At 30.1% G+C, this 16,221-nt stretch overlaps 7 protein-coding genes across 7 annotated transcripts; all 7 read left to right on the top strand.

The window, feature by feature from the left end:
• The first annotated feature begins 896 nt into the window (after positions 1-896).
• Positions 897-2,960, top strand: LOC135795189 (circadian clock-controlled protein daywake-like). The gene is made up of 5 exons (XM_065306778.1): positions 897-989; positions 1,903-2,152; positions 2,210-2,343; positions 2,399-2,548; positions 2,626-2,960. The coding sequence occupies exons 1-5, from the start codon at positions 917-919 to the stop codon at positions 2,775-2,777; spliced, it is 759 nt and encodes a 252-aa protein (XP_065162850.1). The 5' UTR covers positions 897-916; the 3' UTR covers positions 2,778-2,960.
• A 230-nt stretch (positions 2,961-3,190) lies between these two features.
• On the top strand, positions 3,191-4,527 carry LOC135795187 (uncharacterized). Its single transcript, XM_065306776.1, has 3 exons — positions 3,191-3,330; positions 3,417-3,785; positions 3,857-4,527. The coding sequence occupies exons 1-3, from the start codon at positions 3,234-3,236 to the stop codon at positions 4,168-4,170; spliced, it is 780 nt and encodes a 259-aa protein (XP_065162848.1). The 5' UTR covers positions 3,191-3,233; the 3' UTR covers positions 4,171-4,527.
• A 333-nt stretch (positions 4,528-4,860) lies between these two features.
• On the top strand, positions 4,861-5,879 carry LOC135795186 (uncharacterized). The gene is made up of 3 exons (XM_065306775.1): positions 4,861-5,018; positions 5,076-5,444; positions 5,504-5,879. Exons 1-3 carry the CDS (start codon positions 4,922-4,924, stop codon positions 5,815-5,817), a joined length of 780 nt encoding a protein of 259 aa, XP_065162847.1. The 5' UTR covers positions 4,861-4,921; the 3' UTR covers positions 5,818-5,879.
• An 825-nt stretch (positions 5,880-6,704) lies between these two features.
• Positions 6,705-8,299, top strand: LOC135795194 (uncharacterized). The gene is made up of 3 exons (XM_065306782.1): positions 6,705-6,941; positions 6,998-7,357; positions 7,894-8,299. Exons 1-3 carry the CDS (start codon positions 6,863-6,865, stop codon positions 8,196-8,198), a joined length of 744 nt encoding a protein of 247 aa, XP_065162854.1. The 5' UTR covers positions 6,705-6,862; the 3' UTR covers positions 8,199-8,299.
• A 122-nt stretch (positions 8,300-8,421) lies between these two features.
• LOC135795199 (uncharacterized) lies at positions 8,422-9,611 on the top strand. The gene is made up of 3 exons (XM_065306786.1): positions 8,422-8,582; positions 8,875-9,237; positions 9,307-9,611. Exons 1-3 carry the CDS (start codon positions 8,510-8,512, stop codon positions 9,609-9,611), a joined length of 741 nt encoding a protein of 246 aa, XP_065162858.1. The 5' UTR covers positions 8,422-8,509.
• A 120-nt stretch (positions 9,612-9,731) lies between these two features.
• LOC135795188 (protein takeout-like) lies at positions 9,732-10,969 on the top strand. The gene is made up of 5 exons (XM_065306777.1): positions 9,732-9,865; positions 9,927-10,167; positions 10,231-10,364; positions 10,550-10,699; positions 10,766-10,969. Exons 1-5 carry the CDS (start codon positions 9,775-9,777, stop codon positions 10,915-10,917), a joined length of 768 nt encoding a protein of 255 aa, XP_065162849.1. The 5' UTR covers positions 9,732-9,774; the 3' UTR covers positions 10,918-10,969.
• A 1,495-nt stretch (positions 10,970-12,464) lies between these two features.
• LOC135795462 (protein takeout-like) lies at positions 12,465-14,006 on the top strand. The gene is made up of 5 exons (XM_065307146.1): positions 12,465-12,564; positions 12,624-12,716; positions 12,787-12,934; positions 13,432-13,715; positions 13,822-14,006. Exons 1-5 carry the CDS (start codon positions 12,465-12,467, stop codon positions 14,004-14,006), a joined length of 810 nt encoding a protein of 269 aa, XP_065163218.1.
• Positions 14,007-16,221: the final 2,215 nt, after the last annotated feature.

Below are 16,221 nucleotides of genomic sequence, written 5' to 3'. Positions count from 1 at the left end.
TTTATTGGCGTAATTAATTTTAAATTGTTTATAACTAGTGCAATTATTATTAATGTGACAAACTTATATATTTGGTTTGTTTATGTGTGAGTCTATTGCACATAATCCTCGGAAGAAATTTTGATAAATTTTTAGATTGTTTTGACCTTGGAAAAGCAATATTTCGACGCAAAAATATAACTTGCAAGATGTAAAATGTGTTATTAAATTTGGATCGTGATTGATTTAATTATCACTGCTTTAAATTAAAATTAGGAACTTTATTGTAAGATTTTTAACATAAAAGTTCTAAGAAATAAGAAAATACTCACTTAAAATACTCAAAAACTAGTTAGGACGATTTTATTAAAATTTGTGCATACAAAATTGTGGGCAAAAAAATTAAGTAAAAAGTGTTTTTATTAAACAGATGCTCAAAATGAAGAAAATAAAAAAATTGGGTTTACCACATTAATTTACTTCATTTTGTGTTCCAAAAAGTTGAAGAAACTGGTTTTGCAATTATAATTAAATTTCATCTTAACCTACATTAAAAAATAATATTTCTTTAATTAAATTGCATGGAACATATAACAAACAATAATAATATTTAAACATAGCATTCGAGGCATCAAAATATTTACGTCTTGAAATGTTAAAAATTAATTAAATGTTTTTGAATGAATGATAATGAATGAATGAAACATATTTTTGAATGAATATACGATTAAAAGTTTTAATATAATTTACATCAAATGTATTATTAATATTCATTTACAGCGTTATATTCAATACATTAATTCTTGATTGAAATCAATATACGTTTGTGATTGTGTGAGTTTGGTGCCGGTATTCGAAATTGATGGGAAGGGTAGCGCTTACATAAAAACCGTTTTCACTTTTGCCTTTTCACTTGTCGCACGAAAACGCATTCGAGATGAAGTCGCCACAGTTGCTGCTACTGTTTGCCACAGTCGCCATATTTGAGTGCACACATGCTGCCGTCCTGCGTAAGTCAAATTGTTTTAAAACACTTAAATCAATATTCTAATCATCCGAAACTAAAAAGAAAACTAAGCAGAATTCAATACAAATTTCAAACATATTTTGACATAAACTTTTAACAAAACATTTAATATTTAACAAATAAGTTTAAACTTTTGACTTTCGCAATACATTGGCAATTTTTTTACTTACCTACTTCTGTATAAACTAACTATGTTTACTTGCACAATATACTCACTCACACATAAATAAATACCTATTGAGCATGTTAAATCGATGGAAAATCGAGTTGTTTGTTAGATTGTGCCAAGGATGTCAGCAACCGGTTTGTTTTATATCACCTTCATAATTATTTAATTCGTAGCAATAAAAACAAATTTATTAAAATAAATAGTAGCAATTTTAACACGAATAGATTTTATTATGGGTTAAACTCAGTCAATTGATATTTTTTAAAATTATTCTCAATCAAATATTTTAACTTTCGAATGCAGCGATAACGACTTGACATCGTTGGTAATAAATTTCACTCTTCGCACGAGTGGTGCGTCGCGCATGTCTTTCGATCAAGACGCACAACTCTTACTTTCGGCTTTAACCATGCGCAACCGTTACATACAGCTTATTTAGGAATGCGATTTGCTATCGAGTTAACGACGCTAATGTTTCTACTCACTGTACTTACACAATCATGCATTATATGGTAAGAAATCTGCAATCTGCACGAAAGAGTAATATCATGTAATTTTTATAATTCGCGCATTATTTTCCTATTACCAGTCATTATCAACTGATATCCGGTTTGCTGTACCGGAACTACACATTATCGATAAATATTCGTGATAATTTCCTAGTTGTTAACAGAAATTTATATGCAATTAATTTTAATTATATTTCTGATTGTTTATGTCCATATAGCGGAGAGATTGCAATTGAATATTTGTAAGAAATCCGAAGATGATTATCAAGCGTGTTTGCTGCAAGCTTTCGAAAAAGCTCGTCCGCATTTCCTCAACGGTGTTCCGGAACTGGACTTTCCCGGAATCGATCCGTTGGTCATCAATGTTACCTCCGTTGACCGGACTCTAAATGAACTTATCAGTATCAAAGCTGTCTTGAAGAATGTTCGAGTTACTGGATTAGGTGGAGTTGTCATCAATGACTTAAAGTAAGTAACAATATTTAATTTATTTTCAAAGTTTGATTTTATATTTTTGTGTTTTAGAGTTGATTTGAAAAATATGATTGGTGAAATTCGGCTTACCGTTCCACATTGTGAAATGTCAATGGAGCATGATGTGTCTGGTCAGTTATTAATTGTCCCATTGAGAAACAAAGGATATTTCCGAGGAAATTTCTGTAAGTAATTTTAATTTGTTATATGCAACCCAAAATACATTGAATGTTTTAATAGCTAACATCCAAATGTACATGAGAGCGCAGTTCAAGAAATATAAACAAGCTGACGTTGAATATTTTACTGTGGACAAGTTTGATACAAAATTCCGTGTTGGTGATGGCGTGATTAAAATCATTGCCAAGAATCCTGACCTTCAATTCACAGGTAATATTAATTAATACCTTATAATTTAGAAAATTTAATTTGGTTGCGAATATGTGTTTATTTGTTTTTTATTGTAGCTGATTTAATTACAAACTTCTACAATGAGAATCCACGCCTTGTAATGGATTCTATCAGTCCAATTTACAACGAATATTCAAACCAAGTAATTAAACAGGAAATTAATAATTATTTGGCACGTGTTCCTGCAGCGGAATTTCTTCCAGAATAACTTTAAATAAGTAAAAGCATTTTATAGATATTTTAGAAAAAGTTTCAGTTTAGAAAAATAGTTCTTGGCGGAATAATCATATTGATAAGTAATTGTTAAATAACTGCTATTGTGCAGTTTAAGCTACCACATAAACAGTTGAGGAGTTTTAATAAGCTTTAAAATAGAAATTAAGGAAAAGTTTTGTAAATTTTTTGATATTTTATTGCGTTTTGTAATAAAGAAAACACCAAAAATAAATTAAATTTAAAAAATTGCTTCTCTTTAATTAATGTTATTCTACCATGGTCAATTATAATGTCAATAACTACAGATTTTTTTCGGTTTATGCAAATTGACCTTGAAATATAAAGAAACTTTAAACTTTTAAATGATCAAAACAAGATACATTTTATGACGATCTGTCAAATCCTCAGTTTCTTTTTGAGTCTGTAGAATATTTGTTCAGTTAGTAAAATGATTCGGTATAGTTCACACATACGTATCTCACTAGCGTTAGTTTTAGTTTCAATTTTTTTGTTTCAAGATGTGAATGCAGCAAAGAAGAAAATACGTGAGTTACAAATAATAAATACCGAAATATTTATTAATAATTATTTTAGTCTTTGGCATTTTTACAAAATTATTTCTTATTTTTAGCTAATTTTGTTAAATTATGCAGTCGATCATCACCCAAAGAAGAAATTCAAAAATGCATGGCTGATAATATTGAAACATTCAAACCACATTTAAGTGCTGGTATTCCCGAAATGCGTCTTAGAGAATTAGACCCTTTATTTTTAGAGAAGGTTGTGATGGAAGTGCCCAATTTCCATATTGATTTTACCAACACTACAGTTAACGGAGCATCAAACTTTAAAGTGCTCAATAACTCAATCAACTTTAATGAAAATTTTCTCAGCCTGGGCTTAAATTTTCCATTTGTGCGCATGGAAGGCGATTATCAAATATCTGGCAAATTGTTGGTAATACAACTTGAAAGTAAAGGAACATTTTGGTTAAATACTTGTAAGTAGTAACTATTCATACGATTTTTACAAAAATTTAAAAAACTTATTTTAATTAAATTTAATTTTTAGCTAATATTGATATGTATGTTGAACTGCATGGGAAACGTCAAGAAAAAAACGGAAAAATGTATTTGGATTTCAACGACAAATCAAAAAACAGTATACAGTTGAACATTATTGATACACCACTCATTCACTTCAACAAATTATTCGAGAACAATGAAGAACTAACCAAGACAACAAACGTCATAATCAACGATAATGTCAGGGAAATCATTAAAGAATTGATGCCAATTGTAAATGAAATTCTCGGATCGTTTGTCTTCAATACAGTGCAGACTATTTTTAATACATTTACAATTGACGAATTATTTTTACAATAAATAAATATACTCATGCAACTTTATGTTGCATGCTATATGTTACAACGGCAATTTTGTACATTATATTTATAAAGTGAGAAGACATATTGCACTTTAATCACCACTTTTAATTTTTGGGAAATGAAACTGACATTTTTATAATGTACGAGTTTGCACGATGAAATATCTAGAATTGTTTTCGATGGCCGAAAAGTGAATGCATTCGGGCATGATCAAGTGCAGTTTCAATTTTTAATTCAATTGACTCGGAATTAAATGCAAAAGTGTTGTTTGATGAAACAGGACTATTTAAGGAAATACGACATGCACAGTAATAGTATTCATACTGTAATAAAGAGAAATTATGTCATTACCGTATGCGCATAGTGGTTTTCCAATAATTGCATTATTTAAAAATGTAAAGCAAAAAAACCGATCCTCTAGTGACGCTGCTATACTATCAAACCCCCTCTTAATCTGATAATGATGCTAATTATACACACAATTATTTTGTTTACAACTTTTGTCACAGTTTTATCTGTTTAACTATTGTTTTATATCCAATTGTGGTAAGTATTTTGTACAAAACCAGGTATTAAAGAGAAGGAAATTGATGCACATTTATATTTGACCTTAAAATTAAAATTAAAACCTGTAAACTTGAAAACGAGTTGCACGTTGCAATCATCTACGTAATTTTTCGCATAAATAGCGCTTTAAATCAAATTCGCGTGCACATTATATAAAATACTAGATATCAATAGTCTCAAACATGTTACCGAGACGAAAATATGTATTAAATTTTGTATTTTTAATTTTATATAATATAATATTAATAAAACTAGTAAATTGCGTAAAAGTAAAACTCCGTAAGTATTAATTAATTCATAAATAAATAAATGTTTTTAATAATTGAAATATTTTAGCTGACTTTGTAAAGCAATGCAGTTTATCAGCATCACCAGAAGATCAACAAAAGTGCATAGACGAAAATGTAGAAATATTCAAACCAAGATTTGCATCCGGTATACCGGAAATGCGAATTCCTGCCTTGGACCCACTGTTTTTAGAAACTATTATAATGTCAGCAGAAAATTTCAATGCCAAATTCACCAACGCTACAGTTGTGGGAGCGTCAAACTTTGAAATGATAAATTCAACATTTGATATTGCAAACTATTCTCTTATCATGAATGTACGATTCCCATACGTACATTTGGACAGTAATTATCGCATTGATGGAAAATTATTAGTTTTACAATTGAAGAGTAATGGAAAATGTTGGTTAAATGCAAGTAAGTAGAGTATATTTACACAATTGGGTAAATTTGATTTTATTTTTGTTTATTTTAAGGTAATGTTGACGGATACATTGAAATAAATGGAAAGTTACGCAAAGAAAATGATAAGACGTATTTGGATTTCAATGATCGATCCAAAAACAAGATTAAATTGAATATCAAAGATAAACCTGCAGTGTATTTCGCGGATTTGTTTAAAGGCAGTGAAGAGCTGACGAAAACAACGAACGCGGTGATCAATGATAATATTGTACAAATTATGGAAGACTTTATGCCAATTGTCAATGAAATTATCGGTTCGTTTGTGTTCACATCAATTCAGACTATATTTAATACTTTTTCAATGGAAGAATTATTTTTACCATAAATATTTTAATAACTTATTGGAATGTACATATTCTTTTTGAATAAATAAATATTAAATAAGTACACTGCATTAATTGTATTTCCGTATTAGCATTTAGTTGACTTGATACCAACTGGATGGCGCTCGATACACGAAAATATATTTTATTATTATACTAGTTTTTACATTGCAAGAAAAAAGTAGCCTATTTGTTTCTTCTTGGTTAAAAATATCTCGATGCAAAAATTTATCAAAATTGATTCAGCGGTTTTTGGATGAATGCGTCACAAACATACACACACTTACATGATGTGAAATACCGATATCAATATCAGTATACCGGTATTTTGTATATAAAATATTTCCATCAGCATCAAAAATATTGATTTTTAATTCAAAATTCCCAACCTTATTACTGACAATCGTGTTTTAACAGCATTTTGTGATTAAAATTCTAAATGCAGATAATATCAACTGAAAATTCTTAAAAATAGCAATAAAAATCAAATAAACCATAAACCACAACAATAAAATATGTGTTAAGGCTTTATATTATGCCATTTAATGACACATCGACTCCTATGACAAATTCGAAAGTCATTAACAAGTTTTACAGTATCACTCGAAACATTTTTTATAAATCATTTTATTTCCATCTAATTTAATTAAATTTATCCAATGTTTTTGTATAATTTGTAATTAATGTAATTTAAAATGAATATTCACAATAGAAGCCAAGAGATAATGCATCTTGTCAAGGTTATTATCGCCTCTCAACTTGCAACAGCATGTAGATTTTGCAATTGCAATTGATTGACTATTAAGTATGTGCGCATCACGCAATTACACGCTTTTCTTTCAGCTCAAATGCTTTTTTCGCATTTTCTTGGTCAATACATGAATGCAAATGTTGAACAATCGCACACACCATTGCAAAAATGTGTTACTACTGGATTTGTATATAAACATCTCAAGTGTACTGATGCTGACATTCAATTGATGCTCGACATTGTAACAACATCAATTAAATTTATTTTTAAATTATAAAAAACGTAAACAAATAGAAATGAAGCTGAATATTTTGATTTTTGTGTGTTTTATGGCAATTTGTTCATCTGCTGAAGTTCCTACAGACAATAAACTTCGTGAGTAATAATAATATTAAATATAAAAATATTTAAAACTACGAATTTGTTTGTAGCACCTTATATAAAGATCTGTAAAAGAAATTCCGAGGCGTTGAAATGCGTATTGGAGAATATCGAACGGTGTCGGCCATATTTAGCTAAAGGTATTCCAAGATTACTCATCCCAGCACTGGATCCATTGAATCTGCCAGAATTAGATATTGTTGGAAATAATTTACGCATCAAATTGAAAAATCTCAAAGTACACAATTTGCCATCATTGAAGGTCGTTGATGGAAAACTAGAGTTTGAAGATTTTAAGCTTGCGTTAAAATTAAACATTCCTCACATTTATAATGAGTTTGAATACGAAGCAGAAGGAAAAATTTTGGTGCTGAACTTCCATGGTAATGGAAGTGGATATACAAATGGATGTAAGTACAAAATTTATAATATAAAATTAAATCGCAAAATCTGTTGGTAAGCGCATAACTCAACAACGCCAAGACCAAGTTTACTAATTCTTTTTTTTAAATGTTGCTTAAAGTCCAAGGATGGTTTTTACGGCAATAAAAATTCGAATAATTACCGGGAAAATTCTAAAGACTGCCCTTTTCTATAGGATAAAATTTGGCATTGAAATTCAATCATAGTTATAGTTAAATAGTTGAATCCGAGATGGCACGCTGAAGTGCATTATTAGCAATTCTTTATATAATTAATTTCTTTAAATTAAAATTACGAATCTTATTTATAGAATTGACACAGACTTTCTACAACAAGAGAGTAAAAACAAATTACATTTATATTAAACACTATCGGGTCGAAGCCGCGGGAAAAACCTAGTTAAACATAAAAATCATTTTTCAAACAAGTTTCAAGTAAAAAAAAGTTGAAAATTATATTTTTCTTGAATAATACAAATTAAATATTATAGGTTTTTAATTGTATGTTAATAATTTATTTACAGCTGATATCAACCTTGATATCGACGCAAAAGCACATCCGGTGAGCAAAGATGGCCGCACAACATTGGCTGTTGATTACGTGAATGTGAAATACAAGGCGACGACAGGCAAGTTTCACGTTGATAATTTGTTCAGAGACCAGAAGGAACTCAACGACCAAACAAACCGTCTGATTAATGAGAACTTCCGTGAGTTTGAAGACGAAATCAGTCCTGATATCGGTAAATCTATTTCGAGCGTTATTACAAGAATTGCCACAAACATTTTAGAAAAATATTCATTTGATGAATTATTCCCATTAGAATAACAAACATAGAATAATGTAGAATAATTTTTAATAGAAGTTTAATGTTGAGTGTATTTCAAGGTTTGAAGTCAAATAAAAAGAGAACTATTTCAATACAAAAAGTTTGTTTTTACTTTTTGTTGATTTATTAATTGGTTGAGTTTTGTATTCAAATTATTGAGTAAAGTCAACTGATATAAATAAATGTGGAGATCAACTAATATCCAGTCAAGTCTTACGTCGATTAATGAAAATATCAACCAGTTTATAATTAAAACAAAAATTACTTCCTTTATATTAATAACAAAACGCATTAGTTATTTAATACAAAAATGAAATTTTGTGAAATATTATTCTTTTTTAGTGTATGTTTAATTCAACCAGGATTATTTAAATCACAATTCCGTAAGTAATCTTACTTTTATTATAATAGTATATTAAGTATCAAGTGGCTAAACGGGAATTTTTGTTACGAGATTGATTAAGAGCGAACACAGCTAGTATTTTATCAATCGAGTGTTTAACAACGTTTAACTACGAGCAGCAGTAGCGCCTGCTACATTTCATTTGGTGTTATGCTGCACAGTAGACAAACGCGCGGGGGCAAGCTCCGCCCCGTGACTAAAACCTGTGACTAAAGTTCTTTAGTCACGGCCTTAACCCATAATTTTTAATAGTAGTATAATTTTATTTTTAGCGTCATTCATAAACGTTTGTAAGCGAAATTCAGATTCAGATGCACTCAAATGTGTCCTTGATAATGTAGAACGTTGTCGTGAACATCTCGCTAAAGGCATTCCTCGTTTAGTCATACCACCAATGGATCCTCTAATCGTGCCTTCATTAGACATCATAGGACATAACCTAAATATTAACCTCAAAAACTTAAACGTGCACAATCTACTTGCACTCAACGTAGCTGGAGGCGATTTAAAACTAGGACATTCACTAGTATTAAATCTCACAGTTCCGTATGTATTTACCAAGTTCCAATATGAAGCTGATGGAAAATTACTAGGATTGGTTTTCAAAGGAGATGGAGATGGCTACGTCAATGCTAGTAATTATATTGAATTATAAATATTCCATTATTATTAATAATGTTTTGTGTGTGTTTAATATGTTCCAGGTGATGTAACAATAAACATCGAAGCAAAAAGTCATCCAGTACATAGAAACCAACAAACATATTTGGACATTGATTATATTCATGTTGAGTATAAAGCTAAAACAGGCATGATAAATATCGAAAATTTATTCAAAAAACAAGACGAACTTAATGCGGCTACTAATAAATTAATTAACGATAATTTCAATGCATTTGATAATGAAATTGCACCTGATATTGCTAAATCTATTTCGGCGTTGATTGAATCCATTGCAAGAAATTTGTTTGAAAAGTTTAGTTATGATGAAATGTTTCCAGAAAATTAAATTTAACAATCCTGCATACGTCAAAAGAAAATATTAGTAAATTCAGCAAAAAATAGAATGTAATACAACGTCATCAATAATTTTCGACGAGCCATAAATTCATTAGTAGTTTAGTTTTAATTTACGAGTAAGCAGGTTGTAATTTTATTATTTTAGTAACACGATGAATTTTTATAATGTTAAACTTGTTTTAAGTGTTTTAATCATTTTTATTTCAATAAAAATCGATGCAAAACGAAACAAAAATAAATTACGTAAGTATAATCCAATTTTATGCATTAAAACATAAATAATATTAGAAATTTATATTTTTAGCAAGTTTCTTAAATATATGTCAAAGAAATGATCCGCACCTAAACGATTGCATAAAAAAATCCGTGGAGAATTTACGTCCATTGCTTCGAAAAGGAATTCCAGAGTTTGATATACCAAGTTGTGAACCTTTGCACATTCCGGAAGTAGTCATCGATCAAGGCGCCGGACCTCTATCAATAAAGTCCAGCTACAAGGACATCCAAGTATCTGGTCCAACAGATTTCACACTAAAAAGCATAAGGTACAATCAATTTAAATATAAATATTCTAAAAAACGTTAAAACCAAAAAATTATTTGCTTTAGAATTGATTTAGAAAAAAATCGAGTCCGAATTAAGCTATGGCTGCCCAAACTGGAAGTAATGTGCCAGTATGAACTGCAAGGAAAAATCTTGATGATGCCAATTTCCGGTTCTGGTGAAAGTCATGGAAATTACAGTAAGTTTTACGTCTTTTTTTCCTGTTCCACGCACGTGTATTGCGTGTTCATACATTGTTAAACCATGCCATTACTGCGTGTAACAATCGAAAAATTATCAGTGATTGTTTAGCGAATAAATGAAGTGCATGCAATTAGAATTTGAGTAGCTTGTTGCAATTGAATTGATTAAATGCATTTGTAGGCAATATTGACGTGACGATAACCATGCAAGGTCAGCAAATTAAAAAAGGCGACGATGTTTATTTCAACATCAAAGATTTTGTTGTGGATTTTAATATTGGTTACGCTGAAATCAAGTTGGATAATTTGTTCAACGGCGATAAGGAATTAGGTAATATTATATAAAAATTTATTTAAAAAAGTGTTTTATAATCATATATAACTAATAATTTTATAGGTGAAGCCATGAACTTGTTCCTCAACGATAATTGGAAACAAGTTTCGAGCGAAATTAAACCAGTGTTAGAAGATACTATCGCTTCGATATTCAAAAAGTTTGCTAACAAAATATTTCATAAATTTCCTTTGGATGTTTTACTTCCTCAGTGAATAAATAATATTGTTATTTGAGTAATTAATTCAATTACAAAATCAAAACATATTATACGTCTAGTTTTTGTGCTGGTGTAAGCATTTGCGTCATTACTTTGTTTACATTTTTATCATAATTAGCGCAATTACGGCGATAGTGGTCGTAGTAACTTATATGATTGCTATTTGTGAAAGTGCGAAAAATACTAAATACACATTTATTTGCGCAATATTATTCACTCTCGTCGCGTGCGCTATGCGTGCAATAAACTCACTTCTAATTATCATATACAATAAAACGGTATTTTATATACATATAAATTTATTATTATGTAATTGACAATGCACTTTCAAAGAGTTTTGAGTGTTAGTATAGGAAATATATGATTCCGTTATTTTTTTGCAAAATTAAAAAAAAGGAAAAATGCCAATAATGCACTTTAGCGCCATCTGGGAGTAAATTGTTTAGTTATTACTATGATTCAATCCCTATACCAATTATCAACTCTTGTTTAACACTCTTTAAATCATAATTTTTAAAATTTTGACAGTTATTCTACTATTCCGGATAGAAACGAATCCCAAAAATCAAAAATCATCCAAATCTATCCAGTCGTTAATGAGTTATAAATGGTGTAACTAACGCAATTATGGATTTTGTGTTCTTCTTTGATATTTAAAAACATATATGAAATATCTGATGCACATATTTATTTTTATTTGATTAATCTTTGTTGTAATAGAAATAGTTGCAATTAGAATTGCAAAATCCAAAATGTCATGGTGTTTCTCCAGATTAAAACCAAAATGACCGAACACAAATTATTATTGTAACTGGACTTTAACGACATAAACCTGACTTCTGAAAAAAGTCTCTTGCACACTCTATGAACGTTCGTCCTCATTAGCAACATCAACACGGTGTGTAATCCACTAAACGGACCTAAAAAAGAAAAACACAGCCGCCGACACGCTTTAGCAACAGGTCTCCTCCAATTGGTCGAATCGAGCGCAAAGCAACCATAATCCTCAAGAAAGAAATGCAAGATAACACTTTCACTTTCTTAGCGCAAGACGCTATACACTAGACACTCTACGCTATGTTGTAATAATCAACGCAGAGTTCGTTACATCGGATTATGTTGTTTTGCTACTTCCTCCCATGCTGTTAGTCTTGTGTCCGAATTGCTGCTGGGAATGACAAACCGCATTTTTCCTTCTTAGGTCTTTTCCTCACCATAACTACTATTACGTAAAATACTGAAGACGCCTGGTAGAGGGGTATATTTCTGCAAGTGGTAAATTGCATCGCATAGGCATAGCGGAACGAGGTGAAAAGAATCTAGTTGTGGTGTGAGTGCAAGCATAAGTTTAGTGGAAGATAATTTGTTACCACTACAAGATTTATTCACTGCTATATTTTTACCGGGGCTTTATCGACGTTTAAAGGAATATTCAGAACGCGATAGTGGATTAGTCGAAACTTGGTGGTTTAATACAACACATCTAACTGATTTTTTTTGCCAAAAGTGAATTTTTCGAAATTTGTGTTCACCATTTGAAATATGGCTTATAAATTTATTATTACATTATTTATTATTGTAAATTACCTTAATTTAAGTGTGTGTTATCAAGTTAAGGATGGTCCATTACTTACTTACAGACGTATGTATGAAAATAATTATTAAAAACAAATTTATTTATTTTCTTCACAAATATTTTAGCGCCATGGTTGAAACAATGTCGTCGTTCGGATCCTAAACTAAATCAATGTTTAAACAATTTATTTGATGTTATGTTTCCTGCATTAGCAAAAGGTAATTATGATTATTATTAATTTTAATCAAATAAAGGTTGTTTTGGTATAATATCACATATTTCTTTTAGGAATTGATGAGATTAACGTCGATGCGTTTGAGCCGCTGTATTTAGATAAGGTATCAGTGACAAAAGGCTCGGGTGCTGTCACTTTATCAGGAAGTTTTCTTAATTTAACTGTTGTTGGTCCATCAAACTCCACACCAACTTATACCGAGTAAATATTCTTAATTTAACTTAATTTTACTGTTTGACTGTCATTTCATCAAGAGATGGCGGTGGTGTTGATGTAGGTTAAATTTGAGGTTAGGTTTACATCCCAAATAGGTTTTTAAAAGGTCTAACAGTTAAAAAAATGGTATAATAGTTAATAATTTGGTAGGAAATTAATTCCAAGCTTATGTAATACTAAAATGGTGTTGAATAAGTCAAATTATCGTGGAGTATAATTCGTGTTGAGTAACTATATGTGAAATTTATTAGTGTTTATTAGCGTTATGTCAAAAATATGCATATATAATATGAAGAGTTATAAGTTATTAAATAAGCAAACATAAACTGACATCCAATTATTCAGCAGACATCATAATTAATACTATCCGGAAGTGTGCCGTATGTCACGCATGGAAAGAGAAATTCTAACGGATCATTTATTAACACTTAACGCAACTTGAATTTATTTACTTATTAATTAAGCTGTACTTTTTGTTTTAGTATAAATTTGGCAAAAAGAAAACTTAATTTTGGAATATATTTGCCTCTACTGGACATCAAATCAAAATATAACCTAAAAGGACATATTCTAATCCTGCCTCTGGTGGGACACGGCAATTGTGAGATGAAACTAGCCGGAGTGGATACAAAAGTCAAGGCTGAAATCAGTATGCACCAAAAAGAAGGAAAAGAAATTTTGAGAATCGATAACATGAGAGTGTCATTCACTGTGGAGAAAATTCGGGTTCGATTAGACAACTTGTTCAATGGAAATAAAGTTTTAGGTAAGCAGAGTAATTAATATTTACTAAAAGAGCTTTTGTAATAGGTTAGGTTTACTTCTGTACTTGACCTTGGCCCTAATTTACATATTATATATTTGATTTGTAGGTTTAACAGTGAACACATTCTTGAATCAACACGGTTTGGAAATCGTGCAAGAATTGGAAGAACCGATTGGTGAAAGTCTCGCGCAGATATTCAAAGACATTATAAACAACGTGTTTACAAAGTTGCCTACGGATTTGTGGTTACCGCAAGAAAATGAAACAAATGCAACAGAGAAAAAGAGTTAAATTATACAGATTTTCTGGAGTTTCATAAAAATTAATTTGTGTATTAGAATTGTATTGTGTTGGGAAGCTAATATCAAAGAATGCATTGGAAAAATGCTTTAAATTGACAAATGATGCGAAAAAATTATAGCATTTTTGTTATACGATTGTAGTACTTATATAAATGTGAATTTATTGATAATATTCTTGGTATCCAAGATGAAATCAGATGAAATTTAAGATGATAGATATATTTCACAAATGTTTAATTTGTTTATTTTGATACTATTTGATTTGATACTAAAATGTTTCCAATAAAATTATATTTTTGTATTTCTTATGATTAACGATCGCTTTTTAGAGTATTGTGTGTTGTCTATTTACCCAATCCATGAACTAATGGTATTTGAGAGCTATTTGAAAGCAGACTGTGCGATCAATAACCTAAAATGTAGTTACATTAATACATGTAAAGTGTAAAGCACTACCGATTTGAATGGTTATTATCACGATTAAGTAATTGCGATGATTGCAAATGCGATGGCGGTGCGTCCGTGTAAAAAATTATAATGCGAATCCGGTGCGCTGCTATTGCAACACTTTGCGCTGGTGTCCGACAACAATAAATAAATAAACGTATTTAGGTGTATCCACAACGAGCATATTTACGAGTTCGTTTGCACTTTAATTGAATTAATTTATATTCGAACGGCCATTAGAAGCATTTCAGCGACATTGTGATATTGTAGCATTGTAATGCGTGCGTAATGATATTAAAAGCACGCACGACGAATGCAATCGAGAATGGTGGAATAAATAAAAATGATTGCGCTTAATTCGTACATCGGTGTTTATTTAGCTCATGGCAAAACCTTTTGTTGTGCATCTTATAAAGACACCAGTATGGATTATTATAAATTGCATAATAATTTATTTGAGTCAATATTGGTTCAAATTTGAGAAATATAATTATTTCAAATGTTAAAATGACAGTTATAGTTAAATTTGAACTTAAATGTTAATCTTGAAATTGATCTACATACATAATTTGCGTTGATTAGAGATCACAAGTTGTAAATGATGAAATTGTTTAATGCAATCACTTGCACTTCAAATTATAATTTATGCAAGTTGTACTCATTAATATACTAATTGACTAGTTGAAATATACATTTAATAATGCAATTTTCAATTTACTTAAATTAATTTTAAAGAAAAATGTTTTTAAAAACATTGTGTATGGTTGGTTGCATATATTAAGTATAAGAAATTTATGTTAAATGAAATTTTAAGTTGCAATTTATATTGTAACACTTGGTATATTTGTTACACTAATTCAATCAAAAATTATCGTCAGAAAATCGCGAAAAACTCCACATTAAGCAATCGAATAGTTTCGCCACCGGCAAAGATATTAAGCACACGGTCATAAATCATTATTGCGGGCATCGGCGTCACCATCACCATCACACAATTAACAGACAAATCATAAACACGTAAACAATTGCAATTAAATGTGCAGATCGTTGAGTTTAAGGAGCATTTCGTGACGAAAATTCCAATATGCGTTTGAAGTAACAACTAAAATCAAATGAGAAATAATTAATGCATTGCAACACGCACATTGCATTAATAAATTACTAGTAAATAAAAACAATTGATTAGAATTCACAATTAACGTATTAAGAAATTACTAATAACTAGATATTTAGCAGGTAAACTTTACTTTGCAATTAAAGTTGCAAACTGGTAAATCAATAACAATTCTTAATTGGTAATTAAATACGCCGGACTTAGGTGTAAATAAAAATTATAAATATTTCACCATTAGACTACTGCATAACTTACATTTTACTATAAGGAAGTGGAACGTTTCCAAGAACTAAAAAATTAGGGACACCTACGCAACTTCACTGATGACTTTTATGTAATTCGTAGGTAATTCATTTTTCTATTCCGCGACATTGTTTGTTTTCCTCTCGAAGCTAATTGAAGTCAAAGTAGGTAGGAATATCCGTGGAGACAAGAAGTAAGTCATAAAGTCTCGTCGGTGTCGTGTCTCATGAAATTGTCTCAAATTATTATTGTGTGACCGAAATTATGCAGTCACATCATCAGATATCATAACATGAAATGGAAGAGAGAGAATGAAATGGAACGTGAAATGCTCCAAGAATTCTACGTTTTTTTGTTCTTAATTGCGTTGTTATGTCAAAGACGACAATAAATGAAAATA

This window comes from Atheta coriaria, unplaced genomic scaffold, assembly GCF_025399875.1.
Source record: "Atheta coriaria isolate IRGN ID8LTWV9N9 unplaced genomic scaffold, Caltech_Dcor_3.1 hic_scaffold_7_pilon, whole genome shotgun sequence".
In the NCBI taxonomy this organism is placed as follows: domain Eukaryota; kingdom Metazoa; phylum Arthropoda; class Insecta; order Coleoptera; family Staphylinidae; genus Dalotia; species Dalotia coriaria.
This window is presented reverse-complemented; position numbering and strand designations above follow the sequence as displayed.

What these genes read in the sequence shown, in the direction of transcription:
- LOC135795186 (XM_065306775.1), top strand. Translation starts at nt 4,922, where the DNA reads ATGTTACCGAGACGAAAATATGTATTAAATTTTGTATTTTTAATTTTA. An exon ending in TTGCGTAAAAGTAAAACTCC is followed by an intron (nt 5,019 to 5,075) that starts GTAAGTATTAAT and finishes GAAATATTTTAG; the next exon opens with CTGACTTTGTAAAGCAATGC. An exon ending in AAAATGTTGGTTAAATGCAA is followed by an intron (nt 5,445 to 5,503) that starts GTAAGTAGAGTA and finishes GTTTATTTTAAG; the next exon opens with GTAATGTTGACGGATACATT.
- LOC135795462 (XM_065307146.1), top strand. Translation starts at nt 12,465, where the DNA reads ATGGCTTATAAATTTATTATTACATTATTTATTATTGTAAATTACCTT. An exon ending in GTTTCCTGCATTAGCAAAAG is followed by an intron (nt 12,717 to 12,786) that starts GTAATTATGATT and finishes TATTTCTTTTAG; the next exon opens with GAATTGATGAGATTAACGTC. An exon ending in CAATGGAAATAAAGTTTTAG is followed by an intron (nt 13,716 to 13,821) that starts GTAAGCAGAGTA and finishes TTTGATTTGTAG; the next exon opens with GTTTAACAGTGAACACATTC.
- LOC135795188 (XM_065306777.1), top strand. Translation starts at nt 9,775, where the DNA reads ATGAATTTTTATAATGTTAAACTTGTTTTAAGTGTTTTAATCATTTTT. An exon ending in TGAAAGTCATGGAAATTACA is followed by an intron (nt 10,365 to 10,549) that starts GTAAGTTTTACG and finishes ATGCATTTGTAG; the next exon opens with GCAATATTGACGTGACGATA. An exon ending in CAACGGCGATAAGGAATTAG is followed by an intron (nt 10,700 to 10,765) that starts GTAATATTATAT and finishes ATAATTTTATAG; the next exon opens with GTGAAGCCATGAACTTGTTC.
- LOC135795194 (XM_065306782.1), top strand. Translation starts at nt 6,863, where the DNA reads ATGAAGCTGAATATTTTGATTTTTGTGTGTTTTATGGCAATTTGTTCA. An exon ending in TCCTACAGACAATAAACTTC is followed by an intron (nt 6,942 to 6,997) that starts GTGAGTAATAAT and finishes ATTTGTTTGTAG; the next exon opens with CACCTTATATAAAGATCTGT. An exon ending in AAGTGGATATACAAATGGAT is followed by an intron (nt 7,358 to 7,893) that starts GTAAGTACAAAA and finishes ATTTATTTACAG; the next exon opens with CTGATATCAACCTTGATATC.
- LOC135795189 (XM_065306778.1), top strand. Translation starts at nt 917, where the DNA reads ATGAAGTCGCCACAGTTGCTGCTACTGTTTGCCACAGTCGCCATATTT. An exon ending in ATATTTCCGAGGAAATTTCT is followed by an intron (nt 2,344 to 2,398) that starts GTAAGTAATTTT and finishes ATGTTTTAATAG; the next exon opens with CTAACATCCAAATGTACATG. An exon ending in TCCTGACCTTCAATTCACAG is followed by an intron (nt 2,549 to 2,625) that starts GTAATATTAATT and finishes TTTTTATTGTAG; the next exon opens with CTGATTTAATTACAAACTTC.
- LOC135795187 (XM_065306776.1), top strand. Translation starts at nt 3,234, where the DNA reads ATGATTCGGTATAGTTCACACATACGTATCTCACTAGCGTTAGTTTTA. An exon ending in TGCAGCAAAGAAGAAAATAC is followed by an intron (nt 3,331 to 3,416) that starts GTGAGTTACAAA and finishes TCTTATTTTTAG; the next exon opens with CTAATTTTGTTAAATTATGC. An exon ending in AACATTTTGGTTAAATACTT is followed by an intron (nt 3,786 to 3,856) that starts GTAAGTAGTAAC and finishes TTTAATTTTTAG; the next exon opens with CTAATATTGATATGTATGTT.
- LOC135795199 (XM_065306786.1), top strand. Translation starts at nt 8,510, where the DNA reads ATGAAATTTTGTGAAATATTATTCTTTTTTAGTGTATGTTTAATTCAA. An exon ending in ATTATTTAAATCACAATTCC is followed by an intron (nt 8,583 to 8,874) that starts GTAAGTAATCTT and finishes TTTTATTTTTAG; the next exon opens with CGTCATTCATAAACGTTTGT. An exon ending in AGATGGCTACGTCAATGCTA is followed by an intron (nt 9,238 to 9,306) that starts GTAATTATATTG and finishes AATATGTTCCAG; the next exon opens with GTGATGTAACAATAAACATC.